The sequence below is a fragment of the Ranitomeya variabilis genome, chromosome 3 (genome assembly GCF_051348905.1).
Source record: "Ranitomeya variabilis isolate aRanVar5 chromosome 3, aRanVar5.hap1, whole genome shotgun sequence".
In the NCBI taxonomy this organism is placed as follows: domain Eukaryota; kingdom Metazoa; phylum Chordata; class Amphibia; order Anura; family Dendrobatidae; genus Ranitomeya; species Ranitomeya variabilis.
The window spans coordinates 444,262,768-444,278,006 of record NC_135234.1 but is presented as its reverse complement, the minus strand read 5'-3'; the positions used below and the strand labels follow the sequence as shown (position 1 = coordinate 444,278,006).

The following is a 15,239-nucleotide window of genomic DNA, read 5'->3' as shown; positions in this document are numbered from 1 at the left end:
CTGCTGAACACAGGAAGAGCTGCCCGGAGACCATGGGACATGCAGGGACAGCGCCAGGAGCAGGTGAGTATGTCACTGCGCCGCTCCCCCGTCGACCCCCCCCCCGCTGACAATGACTCGAGTATAAGCCGAGAGGGTCACTTTCAGCCCCAAAAAGTGGGTTGAAAATCTCGGCTTATACTCGAGTATATACGGTAATTTATTTTAGTTATTTATTTGCAGAATGACTACGAAAGGGCATGAGTTCAATGTGAATATATTTCCACTATTAAACCACAGCACTTGTGACGCATAAAGCTTCTATTATCCACATCTGAATGTACGTTTAGTACGGATGACAACTTGTAGAAGATGTACTGTAATTTACGGGCTTTAAGACGCATTTTTTTTTTTTAACAAGAAAAACTCATGTTAAAAAAGTGATTGCGTCTTAAAGTCCAGAGGCAGCTTCCAGTGATGGAGGAGAACGCTGACACCGTGTCCTCGCAGATCACAGAGCGCTGCGATTTCTCCTCCTGCCTGACACTCATCTATGTGATCGTAGCAGAGCAAGAGAGGAAGCTGCCTGAACTGAGGCTGCAGGAGCTGAGCAGCGGCAGGACCTTCTGTACGAGTAATGCCAGGACCTTTCAGGTCATGTAACTGATCACATGACTTGAAAGGTGCTTGAGTTAGTCAAGTAGAAGGTCCTGCAAATGCTCTCCTGCTGCAGCCACCGTATAGGTCTTGATAAGGAACTGCAGGATGTGGTAATGTACAGTGTATGTGAGCGAGTGTTCGAGTGTGTCCATATGTGCATGCAGCAGAGCTGTGTCTATGTATACGCAGCAAAGGTGTGGGGGGTGTGTGTTAAAGGGAACCTGTCACCTCCAAAATCAAAGGTGAGCTAAACCCCCCAGCATCAGGGGCTTATCTACAGCATTCTGGAATGCTGTAGATAAGTCCTGATGTATCCTGAAAGATGAGAAAAAGAGGTTAGATTATACTTACCCAGGGGCGGTCCGGCTGCGGTTCGGGTCCGATGGGTGTCGCAGTCCGATCCGGGGCCTCCCATCTTCTTACGATGACATCCTCTTCTTGCATTCACGCCGAAGTCAGAAAGGCCCGGCGCCTGCGCACTGCAGTACTTTGCTCTGCCCTCAACTGGGCAGACAAAGTACGCCTGCGCAGGAGCCACGGCGTCAATGCAAGAAGAGGACGTCATCGAAAGAAGATGGGAGGCCCCGGACCGGCCCGCAACGACCATCAGACCAGAACCGGGACCGCCCCTGGGTGAGTATAATCTAACCTCTTTTTCTCATCTTTCAGGATACATCAGGGGCTTATCTACAGCATTCCAGAATGCTGTAGATAAGCCCCTGATGGCAGTGGGCTTACCTCATCTTCGATTTTGGGGGTGACAGGTTCCCTTTAAACAGTGCAGAGAAACACTAACAAAAGGTTTATTACCTCGCTAGTCTAAAATTTATAATTAGTGATAATGACTCCTACTTAACACCGCCAGGGAAGTTTTAATTAATAGGAAAAAATAGTTTTTCCCATTTTCTGCTGTCTATACCTGGGTAGTGTCTTATTGTAAGGTGTGTTTTATAGTCCGAAAAATATAGTAGTTGGCCTTAATTCAAGGGAATTAAACTAAAGAATGTAAAATATATACTAGAGACACTTACATTTCCTTGTAATTCTGCTCATACAATAAAGGTGGGTTCATATATACCAGTCGTAGTTTGGTCAACAGACTGTTTTCACATTGGCCAACCCCTCTTCAGATGCACATTGTTCAGCGCGCATAGGCTGGCACTGTACTCGGCAGCGCGGGTCCTGTATACACAGGACAATGCGCTGCCAAGAACGATGATCTTTCCAGCATCCTTTCACCTGAAGAACAAGTGTTCTGCTCGGTTACTGGGTGATCAGCTGCCTGTTTACACTGCACAATTACCTGGAAATGAGTGTTCCTAGAAACGCTTGCTCACAATAACCTTGCAGTGTAAATGGATGCAAACGTAAGGGATTGGATAGCACCTTTATGTATTCAGTGTGGCTGCACAAATAGTTACTCCACAATTACACCAACATGTCGTTGTCTTTCAAGTATTCTATTACACATTCTTTTGCTTTAATTTATTTATTTAACAACTACATCCTTTATAAATTGTGTCAGAAATACATGAACGTGTGAATAAAACATTTATGCATCACAACTGCTTTACAAATACATATTTGGGTTTATCATTTACCAATGTGCCCTAGATTTATCTAGTGCCAAACATACTTTTTCTGTTTACTCTAAATGTATTGTCATGCTACATAAGGTCTTATTTTTTAGTTCGTTATTATGCTTGCTGATATAGCACTAACACATTACACAGTACTTTACACACATTAACATCACGGTCCCTTATAGGGGAAAGTAGGAGAAATCCAGAGTACCCGGAGCAAATTTGAAAAAAATATAGTTCTTACCGATAACGGTATTTCTCTGAGCCCATGACGGCACCACGGAGAGAGGGGATCCGCCCACCAAGGACAGGAAACCTACAGATAAAAAGGGCGGTACCACTCTCCCGCATCAGTTGTTTACTAGAGAACGATGGGAGACTATGGAACAGCTTATTAGTTTCAATATTACTTTGTACGGGTGCCGTCATGGGCTCAGAGAAATACCGTTATCGGTAAGAACTATATTTTTCTCTGTCGCCCATGACGGCACCACGGAGAGATTTCATAGATTTGTACATTCAGGGAGGGACCACCGCTTCCAGAACCCTTTACCGAAAGTAAGGTCCGAAGAGGAGATAAGGTCCAATCTATAGTGCCTATAGAATGTGGAAGGTGATGACCAAGTAGCAGCTCTACATATCTGGTCAATCGAAGCTCCGGCCTTCTCGCCCAAGAAGCTGCCACTGCTCTCGTTGAGTGAGCCTTGACCTCCCCGGAAATAGACATTCCACTTGATGAGTATGATAGGCTGATAGCATCTGTGATCCATCTCGCCAGAGTAGCTTTGGAGGCTTTTTTCCCCTTCCAGGGATCCTGAAAGCACACAAAAAGAGGCATCCTCCCTATTCTCTCTGGTGGCTTCTAAGTACTACGTGAAGCATCTCCTGACATCTAGTGTATGCAATGATCCCTCCTCCCTATTTTTAGGGTTAAGACAAAAGGAGGGAAGAGATATCTCTTGAGTTCTGTGGAACCGGGATGCCACCTTCGGGAGGTATGCAGGATCTATTTTGAGAGTAACCCTATTCTCTAAAAACCGTGTATGAGGAGGGTTAGAAGATAGTGCCTGTATGTCGCTTATTCTACGAGCAGATGAGAGGGCGACGAGCAGGGATGTTTTGAGGGATAGGAGTTTTAATGGGATATCCTCTAAGGGTTTGAAGGGTGGTTTAGACAGGGTTTTAAGGACCAAAAATAAATCCCATTGAAGGGAACTTTTACTGGAAGTGGCCTCGAACGACCTGCTGCCCTGATAAACCTGGGAACCCACCGATTTATAAAGTGATGTTTTAAGGGACAGATTCCCAGAGAAACCTCTGACCGGGGTTCAAAAGGAGGTTTGGATAGGGATATAAGATCCAAGTTTAAATTCCAAGGAGGAGTAAACCGAGAGGGAATGGGTCTAGACCTGGCCAACGCTTTGATGAACCTGGATATCCCTGATACCCAGCCGGGTCGGAATTGTACAGGGCCCTTAAAGCCAAGACTTGAACTTTTAAAGTATTTGTGCCTAGCCCCTGTTCCAATTCCTTGCAGAAACTCTTAGCTGTTATTGGAAACTCCCTCTTCTAACTTGGAACCTGAAAGGTGGTTCCTATATGGTCTACTCCACTCCTGGAAACATTCACAATGAATATTATGGCTAATATTCTGAGGAGATGCCCAGAGAAGTCTGGGTGACCAGCCTTTTGACCATTTCCACATATTAGGCCTCAGAGTACCGGCCCCCGACCACCTGCTCTATATTTCCACGAGGAGGGGACTTGGAGAAGCAACATGTGCCTGTTCAGACTGGATTACCCAGTCATGCACCGCGGCGTCTGCTTGCGTCATAAGGGCGCGCTCTCACCCCGCACGTGCCACTAGCCTCCGGTCCTGGACTGCGGGAAGATCAAACCAATAACAGTTAGTACATGGATAATGGCAGAGCATTAGGATGTACACACATTACTCATCAAGGAGATCACGTCTATTCCGAATCCTTAGGTGTCTAAACCCCAAACAAGGGTTGGATATTATTGCAACTAAGGAATACACAATCCGGCAGGTAATATTTCCTAACATTACCAGAGTTGGCCTCTCATTAGAAACGCTGAAAGGGAAACGTGGATCATCGCTCCTATCTTACAGACATTACACACATATACATATCCTAAAAGGCAAGCTTGTCAGTGTTATCAGCCATGGAGGGAGTAGCCATACTCTATGGCTAGAGAAAAACAGGATTCTTCCCACCAGAGAGGTGCTGATTCGCCACAAGGTGCCAAAGGCAGACATGCCGTCCCTGGTAACCATAGTACAATAGACTTATGGGACGAGAATCTGTCTACTGGATGTTAATCAAGGAAACCAGCCTGATTGTCACATGTGGAATTGGTAAGGATTTTTTCCTTCCACCTCTTGGTATTTTCTGCTCCCAGGACAGTAGTATGTCCCTTTATAGGTTGAGAAAAACTGTTCCATACGGAAGAACTGCTAATTTACTCAGCCAATTCAAGCAAAGCTCAGCTAAGCCCTGTTGTAAAGAATGAATCAGAAGTTGGAACTGGGTACAAAACCACTAGGACTCAATGAGTCCGAGTTGGGGCCCAAGACAAAAATGTGAAATGGTAGATCCACGATATACCTTGTGCGTGGCTGCATAACCTAAATCAGAAGGTCTAACCCAGAGCCAAAAAAGAAAATACCAAGCCCGAAGTACTAGGAAGCACAGAGGTACTATGATACTAATGATACCCCCTAAGGCACAGGGGCACTGAAGCAATAAGATGCCCGTAAGCACACATTTTGATGCATGGAGCGGCTATGCATCAATGTGCAATGTGAAGCAAAAAAGCACAATGAAGCACCACGATGCAATATAATGCAATACAATGCATAAAGGCAATATGAAGCACTAAGATGCGACATGATGCAACATGATGCACAGAGGCACTGTGAACTATGATGCACAGAGGCAATATGAAACACTATAATACAACATGAAGCACAGAGGCACTATGATGCAATATGATACACAGAGGCACTCGATATGATGCATAGAGGCACTAAGATGCAACATGATGCAGAGGCACTCAATATGATGCATAAAAGCACAATGATGCAATATGAAGCAGAGGTACTCAATATGATGCATAAAGGCACTACAATGCAACATGCTGCACAGCGGCACTCAATATGATGCATAAAAGCACAACGATGCAATATGAAGCAGAGGTACTCAATATGATGCATAAAGGCACTATAATGCAACATGCTGCACAGCGGCACTCAATATGATGCATAGAGGCACTGATGCAACATGAAGCACAGATGCACTCAATATGATGCATAAAGGCACTATGATGCAACATGATGAACAGAGGCTCTCAATATGATACGTAGAGGCACAATAATGCAATATGAAGCACAGAGGCACTCAGTATGATGCATTGATGCACTATGATACAATATGACACCCAGAGGCACTCAGTACGATGCATAGAGGCACCATGATGCAATACAACACGCAGAGGCACTCAATACGATGCCTAGAGGTACTATGATGCAAAATGATACATAGAGGCATGCAATATAATGCCTAGAAGCACTATGATGCGACATGATACAGGGACACACGACATAATGCATAGAAGCAATATGATACACAGACACGCAATATAATGCAAAGAGGCACAATGACATGCAGGGGCACTCGGTAAGATGCATAGAGGCTCTAAGATGCAATATGACACACAGAGGCACTCAATACGATGCATAGAGGAAACATGATGCAATGTGTTGCACTCAATATAATGCATAAAAGTATCATGATGCCGTATGATATGGGGCAGCACGGTGGCTTAGTGGCCAGCCCTGCAGCGCTGGAGTCCCGGGTTCAAATCCCACGCAGGACAACATCTGCAAAGAGCCCGCATGCTCTCTCCGTGTTTGCGTGGGTCTCCTCCGGGCACTCCGGCCTCCTCCCACACCCCAAAGACACACCGATAGGGAATTCAGACTGTGAGCCCCACCGGGGACAGCGATGACAAGGTCCGTAAAGCGCTGCGTAATATGTTAGCACTATACAAAAATAAAGACTATTATTATTATTATATGATGTTCAGCCACACACAATATAAAGCATAGAACTACAGTCATGCTTGAAAATTGGCACATAGTTACAAGCAAAAGAGCAATCTCTCAGAGATACGGATAAGCCTCCACTCTGAATAGTACATCTCATTTGTCAGACTGACCCCACCCGAAGGAGCTAACTAATGAGTCGCAGCTGAAGGGCAGTCTTCATGGAGGCAAAGTGCTCCATTAACACTATATGTCCTCCCAAGGCATAGAGTAGTTAAGGCTAGTTTCACACTAGCGTTAACTGCAATACGTCGCAAATGCGTCGTTTTTGGGAAACGCCGCATCCAGCAAAAGTTTTTGCTGGATACGTTGTTTCGTCATAGAGTAACATTAGCGACGCATTTGCGACGCATTTGCGACGCATTTCCAAACGGTGAATGCGTTTGGCGGCGTTTGGGCGTATGGTAGCGGTCCGTCGGGAGAAAAAAACGTTACATGTAACGTTTTTTGCTCCCGACGGTCCGCTTTTTCCGACCGCGCATGCGCAGTCGGAACTCCGCCCCCACCTCCCCGCACTTCCCCGCACATCACAATGGGGCAGCGGATGCGTGGGAAATATGCATCCGCTGCCCCCGTTGTGCGGCGGAGAACACACTAGCGTCGGGAACGTCGGCCCGACGCGCAGCGACGGGTTGTTCCCGACGCTAGTGTGAAAGTAGCCTAAGTTGCAAAGAAAAGTGAGACACCTGTTTATCAGACCCCCCCTCACAATAAAAAGTGAAAACCATGCTTCCAAAGGTCACTTTGAAGTCTAATCATAAGGCTCTGCGCAGACAAGACATGCAACTAACTTAAGGCAAATCATGAGATGTAGCCTGGACATATGGCCTTATTATAGCCTAGAGGTCCAAGGTCTGGCTGTGTATATGTGAAAACATACCTCACATGTGAAGCTCTAGCACAGCTTTGCACAAAGGCATGAGCTATCAACAGAACATTCCACCATGCACTTACCTGTGCTGGCTCCATACCTGCTAAAAAACAGGGGGAGCTGGTGACGCCGAGAGCCCATCATAAGGGGAAGCGGCGTCCCATCAGGAGTGCTGCATTGCTGTCAATGATTTTCTCTCCCCCATGAGGTCCAGGCCTGGCAACTGAAGTAGGCTGAGCTCAGGTGTTTCCCTGGAGAAGATTCTGGGAGAGGCAGCATGCGTTTTTTTTTTTTTTTTTTTTCCCCTTGCACACCGGGGGCCCCGGCTTTTGCAGATTGCAGGCTTATGCTTCAGGGGGGAGAGCGCCACTCTCCCCGTAACCACAGAGGGACCCCCCTGTATGTTTATCGCTGCTGTGGCATTTTATTGTTTTTTCTTTTTTGTGGCTAGTGCTGCGGTTTGCGCTGCGGCCTGTGCCGCGGCTCGTGCTGCGGTTCCTTTACCGACGGGTTACTGACGCAGCCTCTTTTTATGCAGCGGCGATTCCCACCACTTGATTCAATTATGCGCCTGCGCAGAAGCGCCTCTTCCAGCGCCTGCGGAGTGTGCCATTATCGCTCTTTCCAACGTGCAGTTTCAAGATGGTGCCGCACATGACCCGCTGCCCACCGAAGCTCCCGGTCTTTTTGCAGCCTGCCCTAACGCGCGGTCCCTGCACGCCGGTCGGCTATGCAGTGTGCAGGCTGACACTTCCAAAGGGAGAGCCGCGCCGCTCCTCCCGCAACCACAGAGGGACCCCCCTGGATGTTGCCGCTGCTGCATCTTACCTAGGGAGGTGACCGCGAACTCCATGTCACCTCCCCCGCACACCCTAGAGGCCCACTAGCCCCAGCGGTGGCGCTTCGGGTGACCACACCAGCCGAGGCAGAGGGACCCCAGCTGCCTGAGTCGGACTGATTGGCCCCGGAATCCACGACGATCTTCCTTCTGGTAAGTCTGTAGGTCTCCCATCAAGGACAGGAAACCAACTGATGCGGGAGAGTGGTACCGCCCTTTTTATCTGTAGGTTTCCTGTCCTTGGTGGGCGGATCCCCTCTCTCCGTGGTGCCGTCATGGGCGACAGAGAAATATCAGAGTGATTGGTGATACTTCGTTTGGGAACACACGGATTAACGTTTATTAGCTGGTTGCAAGAAGATATTGGATATTAGGATTCTGACATTCTTGCACAGTGAAAGGGTTTGAGATATGCACCTAAAACTTGAAACAATGAACTATAGCGTTTCTCATCACAGTAAGGGTACCGTCACACAGTACCATTTTCATCGCTACGACAGCACGATCTGTGACGTCGCAGCGTCGTATGATTATCGCTCCAGCGTCGTAGACTGCGGTCACACTTTGCAATCACGGCGCTGGAGCGATGCCGAAGTCCCCGGGTAACCAAGCGCAGGGCCGCGCTTAGTAACCCGATGTTTACCCTGGTTACCAGCGTAAACGTAAAAAAAACAAACAGTACATACTTACATTCCGGTGTCTGTCCCCCGGCGTTCTGCTTCTCTGCACTGTGTAAGCGCCATAGCCGGAAAGCAGAGCGGTGACGTCACCGCTGGGCTCGCTTTCCGGCTGGCCGGCGCTCACAGTGCAGAGAAGCTGAGACGCCGGAGGACAGACACCGGAATGTGAGTATGTACTGTTTGTTTTTTTTACGTTTACGCTGGTAACCACGGTAAACATCGGGTTACTAAGCGCGGCCCTGCGCTTAGTTACCCGATGTTTACCCTGGTTACAAGCGAACACATCGCTGGATCGCTGTTACACACAACGATCCAGCGATGTCAGCGGGTGATCAAGCGACGAAAGAAAGTTCCAAACGATCTGCTACGACGTACGATTCTCAGCAGGATCCCTGATCGCTGCTGCGTGTCAGACACTGCGATATCGTAACGATATCGCTAGAACGTCACGAATCGTACCGTCGTAGCGATGAAAATGGTACTGTGTGACGGTACCCTTAGTGATGGCACACAAAACCAACAGATTCTTTCAACTACACGTGAACTCTTCAGATGGGTAAGGGTGCCAGAGAATTGACACCACGGATCATAATATAATGCCAAGAGATGGAAATGCAGTCTGGTGTGTCAGGAATTCACTTCCCTTGAATGATAGGCTAGTGTAGTCAGATATGTTACTTGCCCTGGTAGAAATATAACCCCCTCACACCCCAAAAAAATTCAGAGACATTTGAGGCCATGACAAAAGCTCAGAGCTATATAATAAAAAAAATAAAAATAAAAAGTGGAGCCGTTATTCTAAAGTTAAAAATTTAACAATCTTTTTGAGCTTTCTGAACAAAGATTTTATTAGAACACAAACAAACCTCTTTAACAGTCTGCAAGTTATACTTCTCGTGGATATGTTCCAAAATTGTGGATAGTGGGACGTCTTCAAAGCATTGCAGAACCTTCAAGGTAATCAGATTGAAAAACATATAGCAAGTCATTAACAATGCTTAATCATCAAATAATGACATTTGTAAAGGGATGGTCTGAAGGTCAAAAATATTACTCTAAATCCCTACCAATTTAGTGCCGTAATGTAAACTAATTTTTAAGATGCGTGAAATTAAAAATTCACTTTTCATCCCCAACTACACTTTCTAAAAGCTATTGCATTTTTTTTTTCAATACGTCCTGTGTAACGACTCTTCCTTTGAGTACTCAGTGCATCCTGGGATACTCAAGTGAAGAGTCGTTTGGGAGAGAGGCGGCGGTCACTGCCGCAGCCCCTGCCCCTCCCTAAAACAAAGCATCATCAGAGACCTTATTTGACCTTCAACCACCCCTTTAAAAAACAGGTTGTCTAGAGACAAGCACTTTCAGAATGTACGTCTATAATCACAAATATCCCAAACTTCAGCCATTCCCTCTGACCTATGGTCGGCAGCTTAAAGGGAACCTGTCACCCCCTTAGGCGTTTGTTCTTTTAACAGATTGGTGTTTTTACGAGCCTGAAGCGAAGGACATTGAAAAGAATGAGCATAAGAACAGAATCTCTTTTTATATAGAAATGCATAGATTACATCTGACAATGGAGAGGAGAGCAGAGAGATTGTTCTGTTAGTTTAAGTGTTTTATCTCAACCCGGAGCTGGATTCACATCTACAATGCTGAGTACTGCTGCATAATGTCTTCCATGTAGTTGCTGCCAAACATAAGCGACAAGGACGGGAACAGGAATGCCTCCTGTGTGACTACTGTATATTGGAGACATTATAGTAGCTATCTGCTACCCTATAGCTCCGGGCAAAGGAAAATTAGTGATTGGACCTGAAAAAAAAAAAAGTGGAGAAAAATGCCAGATACAAGTCATATAATGACAAAAAATGGTAGTTGTATCTTATAAAGAGTTATATACAAATGCAACGCTAAACTACAAACCTGGGCTAAGGCCAAACTAAATCCCGGTCTTGCTGCTTCTCGACTGGCTGCCAATCCTTCCACTAACCTTTTTAAGGTGTACTTCAATTCATCCGGCTGTGGAAAAAAAAAAAAAGAATAAGAAAACATAAGCCGCTTTTAAAAAGTAACTAACATAGTGACATACCAAAAGTTTTGTTAGGTGGTGACAAAGCCCTGAGACCTCCAACAATTTTCATTTGCTCGACCAAGTCCAGTTCACATTAAGCTGCAACTGGTTCTGGTTCTCATAGATGTCAGCACAGAAGTGAAGAGAAAGACAAGCAAAGCAAGTCACAGCTCAGTGTTTCTGCTCCTCTATTTCGTGGATCAGCTAGGATATCAAACCTCAGAAGAAGCCCACGTGAAACGCGGGTTGGGGTTGGAGGCATACACTATCATTATGAGTAAGGAATTCCTGGCTATTTAATACTGTTATGATGATTCTCATACCTTGAGATTGGGTATTACATATGCATCTTTTTTTCCCTGTATACCATACTATGCTAGTGATTTTCATTTTACTATATATATATATATATATATATATATATATATATATATATATATATATATATATATATATATATATATATATTTTTATTTTTTTTTTTTATTTTTTTTTTGTTTAATAATTGGTGTATTCCTCCTATTTTGAGCCTTCAATGTGAGAGAGATATATCTTTTTCTCAAACCCAAATAATAAAGTATGGTCATAAAATGTAGACAGATGGACATGTAATGGATGCCCATTCTATCATCTGCAGATATTTAAAAATGATAGTTTTTTTTTCTTTACAAAGATGTAAGCATAACCCAAGTAAGGCTATGTTCGTATAGCGTTTTAGCACATGTTCAGTGGCTCCGTCGGGACTTACATCCGAATCCACTAAACAAGAATTCAGGCATATGCACTGACTGGGCCATTGACTATAATCATGCAGACTGCGCCTTGGTGCTCTCCTCCAGTAGGCATATACGGTCAAAAATTATGCCCAAAAGAGCACATTGCGACTCCGCCTGCATCATTATAATGGCCCCATCAGCACATATGGCCAAATCCTGTTTAATGGAGCCATTGAATGTATGTTAAAGAGAACCTGTCACCAGAAATAGCGCTGTTAATCTGCAGGTTAATGGCGTTATGATGCTGCCAGCATTGGGTATTCAGTCATGCGGGCGGCGCTGGTTTAGTTACCGCTCTGAGAATACTGAGCAGCCACTGTTACTGGTGGTGTCAATAAAGATCATGTTCTCCCCGCTCCGTGCAGGCGCCAGACAGCATCATAACATTGTTAACCTGCAAATTAGCTGCATATCTGCAGGTTAACAGCGTTATTTCTGGTGACAGGTTCCCTTTAAAAAGCTATGTGAACATAGCCCAAATCTACGTTCCCACGCTGAGTATTTCATGTTGCCGATTTTCTGCACCTATTAGGTAAATTAGGTTACTTGTGCTTTCCTCTTTGCATTTTTTTCTCCCATACGTTTTTAGCACTGTGTTTTGTCTCTTGTTGGTCATCTTTTAAAGGAAACCTTTCACCCCCAAAATCGAGGGTAAGCTAAGCCCACCAGCATCAGGGGCTTATCTACAGCATTCTGTAATGCTGTAGATAAGCCCCCGATGTAGCCTGAAAGATGAGAAAAAGAGGTTAGATTATATTCACCTGGGCGGGCAGTCCGGGGCCTCCCATCTTCATAGGATGACGTCCTCTTCTTGTCTTCACGCTGCGGCTCCGGCGTACTTTGTCTGCTCTGTTGAGGGCAGAGCAAAGTACTGCAGTGCGCAGGCGCCGGGAAAGGTCAGAGAGGCCCGGAACCTGCGCACTGCAGTACTTTGCTCTGCCCTCAACAAGGCAGACAAAGTACGTCTGCGCAGGAGCGTGAAGACAAGAAGAGGACGTCATCTGATGAAGATAGGAGGCACTGGACCGGACCAGGACGCCCATCGGACAGGACCAGGACCGCCCCTGGGTGAGTATAATCTAACCTCTTTTTCTCATCTTTTAGGATACATTGGGGGCTTATATACAGCATCACAGAATGCTGTAGATAAGCCCCTGATGCTGGTGGGCGTAGCTCACCCTCGATTTTGCAGGTGACAGGTTCCCTTTAAATAACGTTGCTTTGTTTTTGATACTTCCTGGTATTTGGCTCTGACAAAACTGTATTGATACAATCGTGTGCGGATTTTCCGCATCTAACACAATTCTATGGGGCAGATCCTCACATAACTCCCTGTACTCACAAGAGAAGTTGACATGTTGCAGATATGAAACGCGTGCTACAGGTCAGATTACACAGTACAAAGCAACCTGCTTTTCACAGCAAGGTACCCCAGAATTCTGGCACAACAGCCTCGATTGATCGGGGCCCAGACTTGTAGAAGTGATTTCCACCTGTGACCCTAAGGCCAGGACTTATTCCTTTATGTGGAGCACTTAGCTCCCAAAATACCATGATGATGTAGCACAACATGCTAGGGTGGACGTGTTCTATGCAGGAAAAGCACAGGACTCATTGGGGCCTCCGGCTATGTTCACACTTGTCACTGCTCCACATTCACCAGCACTGGCCTAACGGGGTAGGAGCCCCCTTCTATGGAACCTTCAGCACTGCACATATGCTCTCCACAGGAGCCAGGACTGACGTGCAGCACACAGACTGCCCAGTGCCGGGCAGCACACACTTACCTTATCGCTGGACTGCAGGTACTGGAGCAGGTTCTCAGTGGCCGCCAGTCTGACCTCCTGCTCGGGCTTCGCAATGTCCCAGAAGAAATCCAGGAACTGTCTGTTTTGCTGCAGCACACCACGCACAGCGGCGGCGCCATCTTTCCTCTTAGCTGTGGCTTCCCCGGTGTCCATGCCTGAGACACACTGCGCAGCCATGCTCCTGTGTACCGCACGTGTCTGCACAGGCACTTCCGGTGTCACCGCCGCACATGCGCGGCTGCTGCTGGGGTGCTAGTGTCGGGTCCTGGCGGCCATGTGTATAGGTTGTATAACATAGGCCGGCCGCATAACATGGCAGTGTGTGCAGGGCGAGTGTCATGCAGTAGGCCGAGGTTCTTCACCCACAGCCGTCCATATTGTAGCAGGAGGGGGTAGACTATGGCAGTTCTAGTGTCTAGTCATGTAACAGACTGGATACAAGCCATCCTCACCTGCACCATTCAGTGTGGGACAGAGCACAGCATAGGGCTCTCCGCTCCAGTCCCATAGAGATGTGGTGTGAGACCAGCATGTGCGCTGCTGCTTCAGTCAGCTGGCCTGGCAGTCAGTGGGGTCTCAGCAGTCACACCCCACCACAGGAAACGTTATCACCTAGCCCGAGGATGGCGGAAAACGTCTTGTTAAGGCCTCTTTCACACTTCAGTTGTTTGGCGTCAGTCTAAATCCGCCATTTTCCTCAAATAACGGATCCGTTTTTTTTGTGACGGATCCGTTATTTTCCCCATAGACTTGCATTAGCGATGGATTGTGACGGATGGTCGTCCGTTCCATCCGTCATGCGACGGATCCGTCAAAATTTGGCGGACGTCATCTAGACATTGACGGTCATTGCAATGTTTTTTGTCTGCGTTGAAATGGCGGATCGCGACGGATCCGTCGCGTCCGTCCTTTCATAGAATGGCCACCTATGGGCGAGGGATCCGTCGCGACCGTCATTTCGGCGGATCCGTCGCCCCAATCCGTTTTTTCAATTTTTTTCAATTGCGCATGCTCCAAAAAGTATATACAACCCCCGAGTAACGGATCCGTCAAAAAAAATGGATCCGTTACATCCGTTTTTTCAACTATTGTGACGGATCCGTCGATCCGTCATTATGTCGGAAGTGACTGACGCCAAAAAACTGAAGTGTGAAAGAAGCCTAAGGAGATAGCTCAGCAGTATAAAGCAGTCTCATGGGTCAGGCCACATTCACACGGTCAGTATTTTACCTCAGTATGTGTAAGCCAAAACCAGCAGTGGGTGATAAATACAGAAGTGGTGACGTGTTTCTATTATACTTTTCCTCTGACTGTTCCTCTCCTAGTTTTAGCTTACAAATACTGAGGTAAAATACTGACCAAATACTGAATGTGTGAACATGGCCTTACTGTGAATTACTGCCTATCCATAGTAAAGGTGATAACGTGCAGATTGCGGGGACTCGACGACTGGAGCAGCAGTTCAGCACACGCACCACCTCTCCAGTCACTGAGAGAGCTATTATTAGGCCGGAGTCACACTACCGTAGACTATGGGCGAGTGCTATGCACTAAAAAATCGCCTAGCACTCAGACCAGTATTATTGTATGGGGAACTCACATCACCGTTTTTTTTCTCTGGCGTATTCAGCATGCTGTGATTTTACGCATATATCAGCTGAGTCTCGCCAATGCAAGTCTATGGGTGCCAGAAAAAAAATCGGACCCCATATGGACCATCCGTGTGACTTGCAAGAAATACGCACACATTTTCCTCATTTCAGCCCACTGAGCCGTTAAATTCAATGAGGAAAAGCAGTGAGAAATGTAAAGCCATACAGATACATAGGTGGGAGAAAATCGCA

At 46.4% G+C, this 15,239-nt stretch overlaps 1 protein-coding gene across 2 annotated transcripts in view; it reads right to left on the bottom strand.

Annotated features, from left to right (window-relative positions):
• Positions 1-14,009, bottom strand: part of MYBBP1A (MYB binding protein 1a) — a 121,803-nt gene extending 107,794 nt beyond the window's left edge. The window contains exons 1-3 of one of the 2 annotated variants that reach the window (XM_077296482.1): positions 13,848-14,009; positions 10,664-10,759; positions 9,604-9,687 (exon numbers count right to left, since the gene is read on the bottom strand). In XM_077296482.1, coding sequence (XP_077152597.1) covers positions 9,604-9,687; positions 10,664-10,759; positions 13,848-13,856 — 189 coding nt within the window. In that variant the 5' untranslated portion in view covers positions 13,857-14,009. Of the gene's footprint in view, positions 1-9,603; positions 9,688-10,663; positions 10,760-13,374 lie in introns of both variants that reach the window. The other variant, XM_077296481.1, reaches the window with a different exon arrangement.
• Between the last annotated feature and the right edge of the window lie 1,230 nt (positions 14,010-15,239).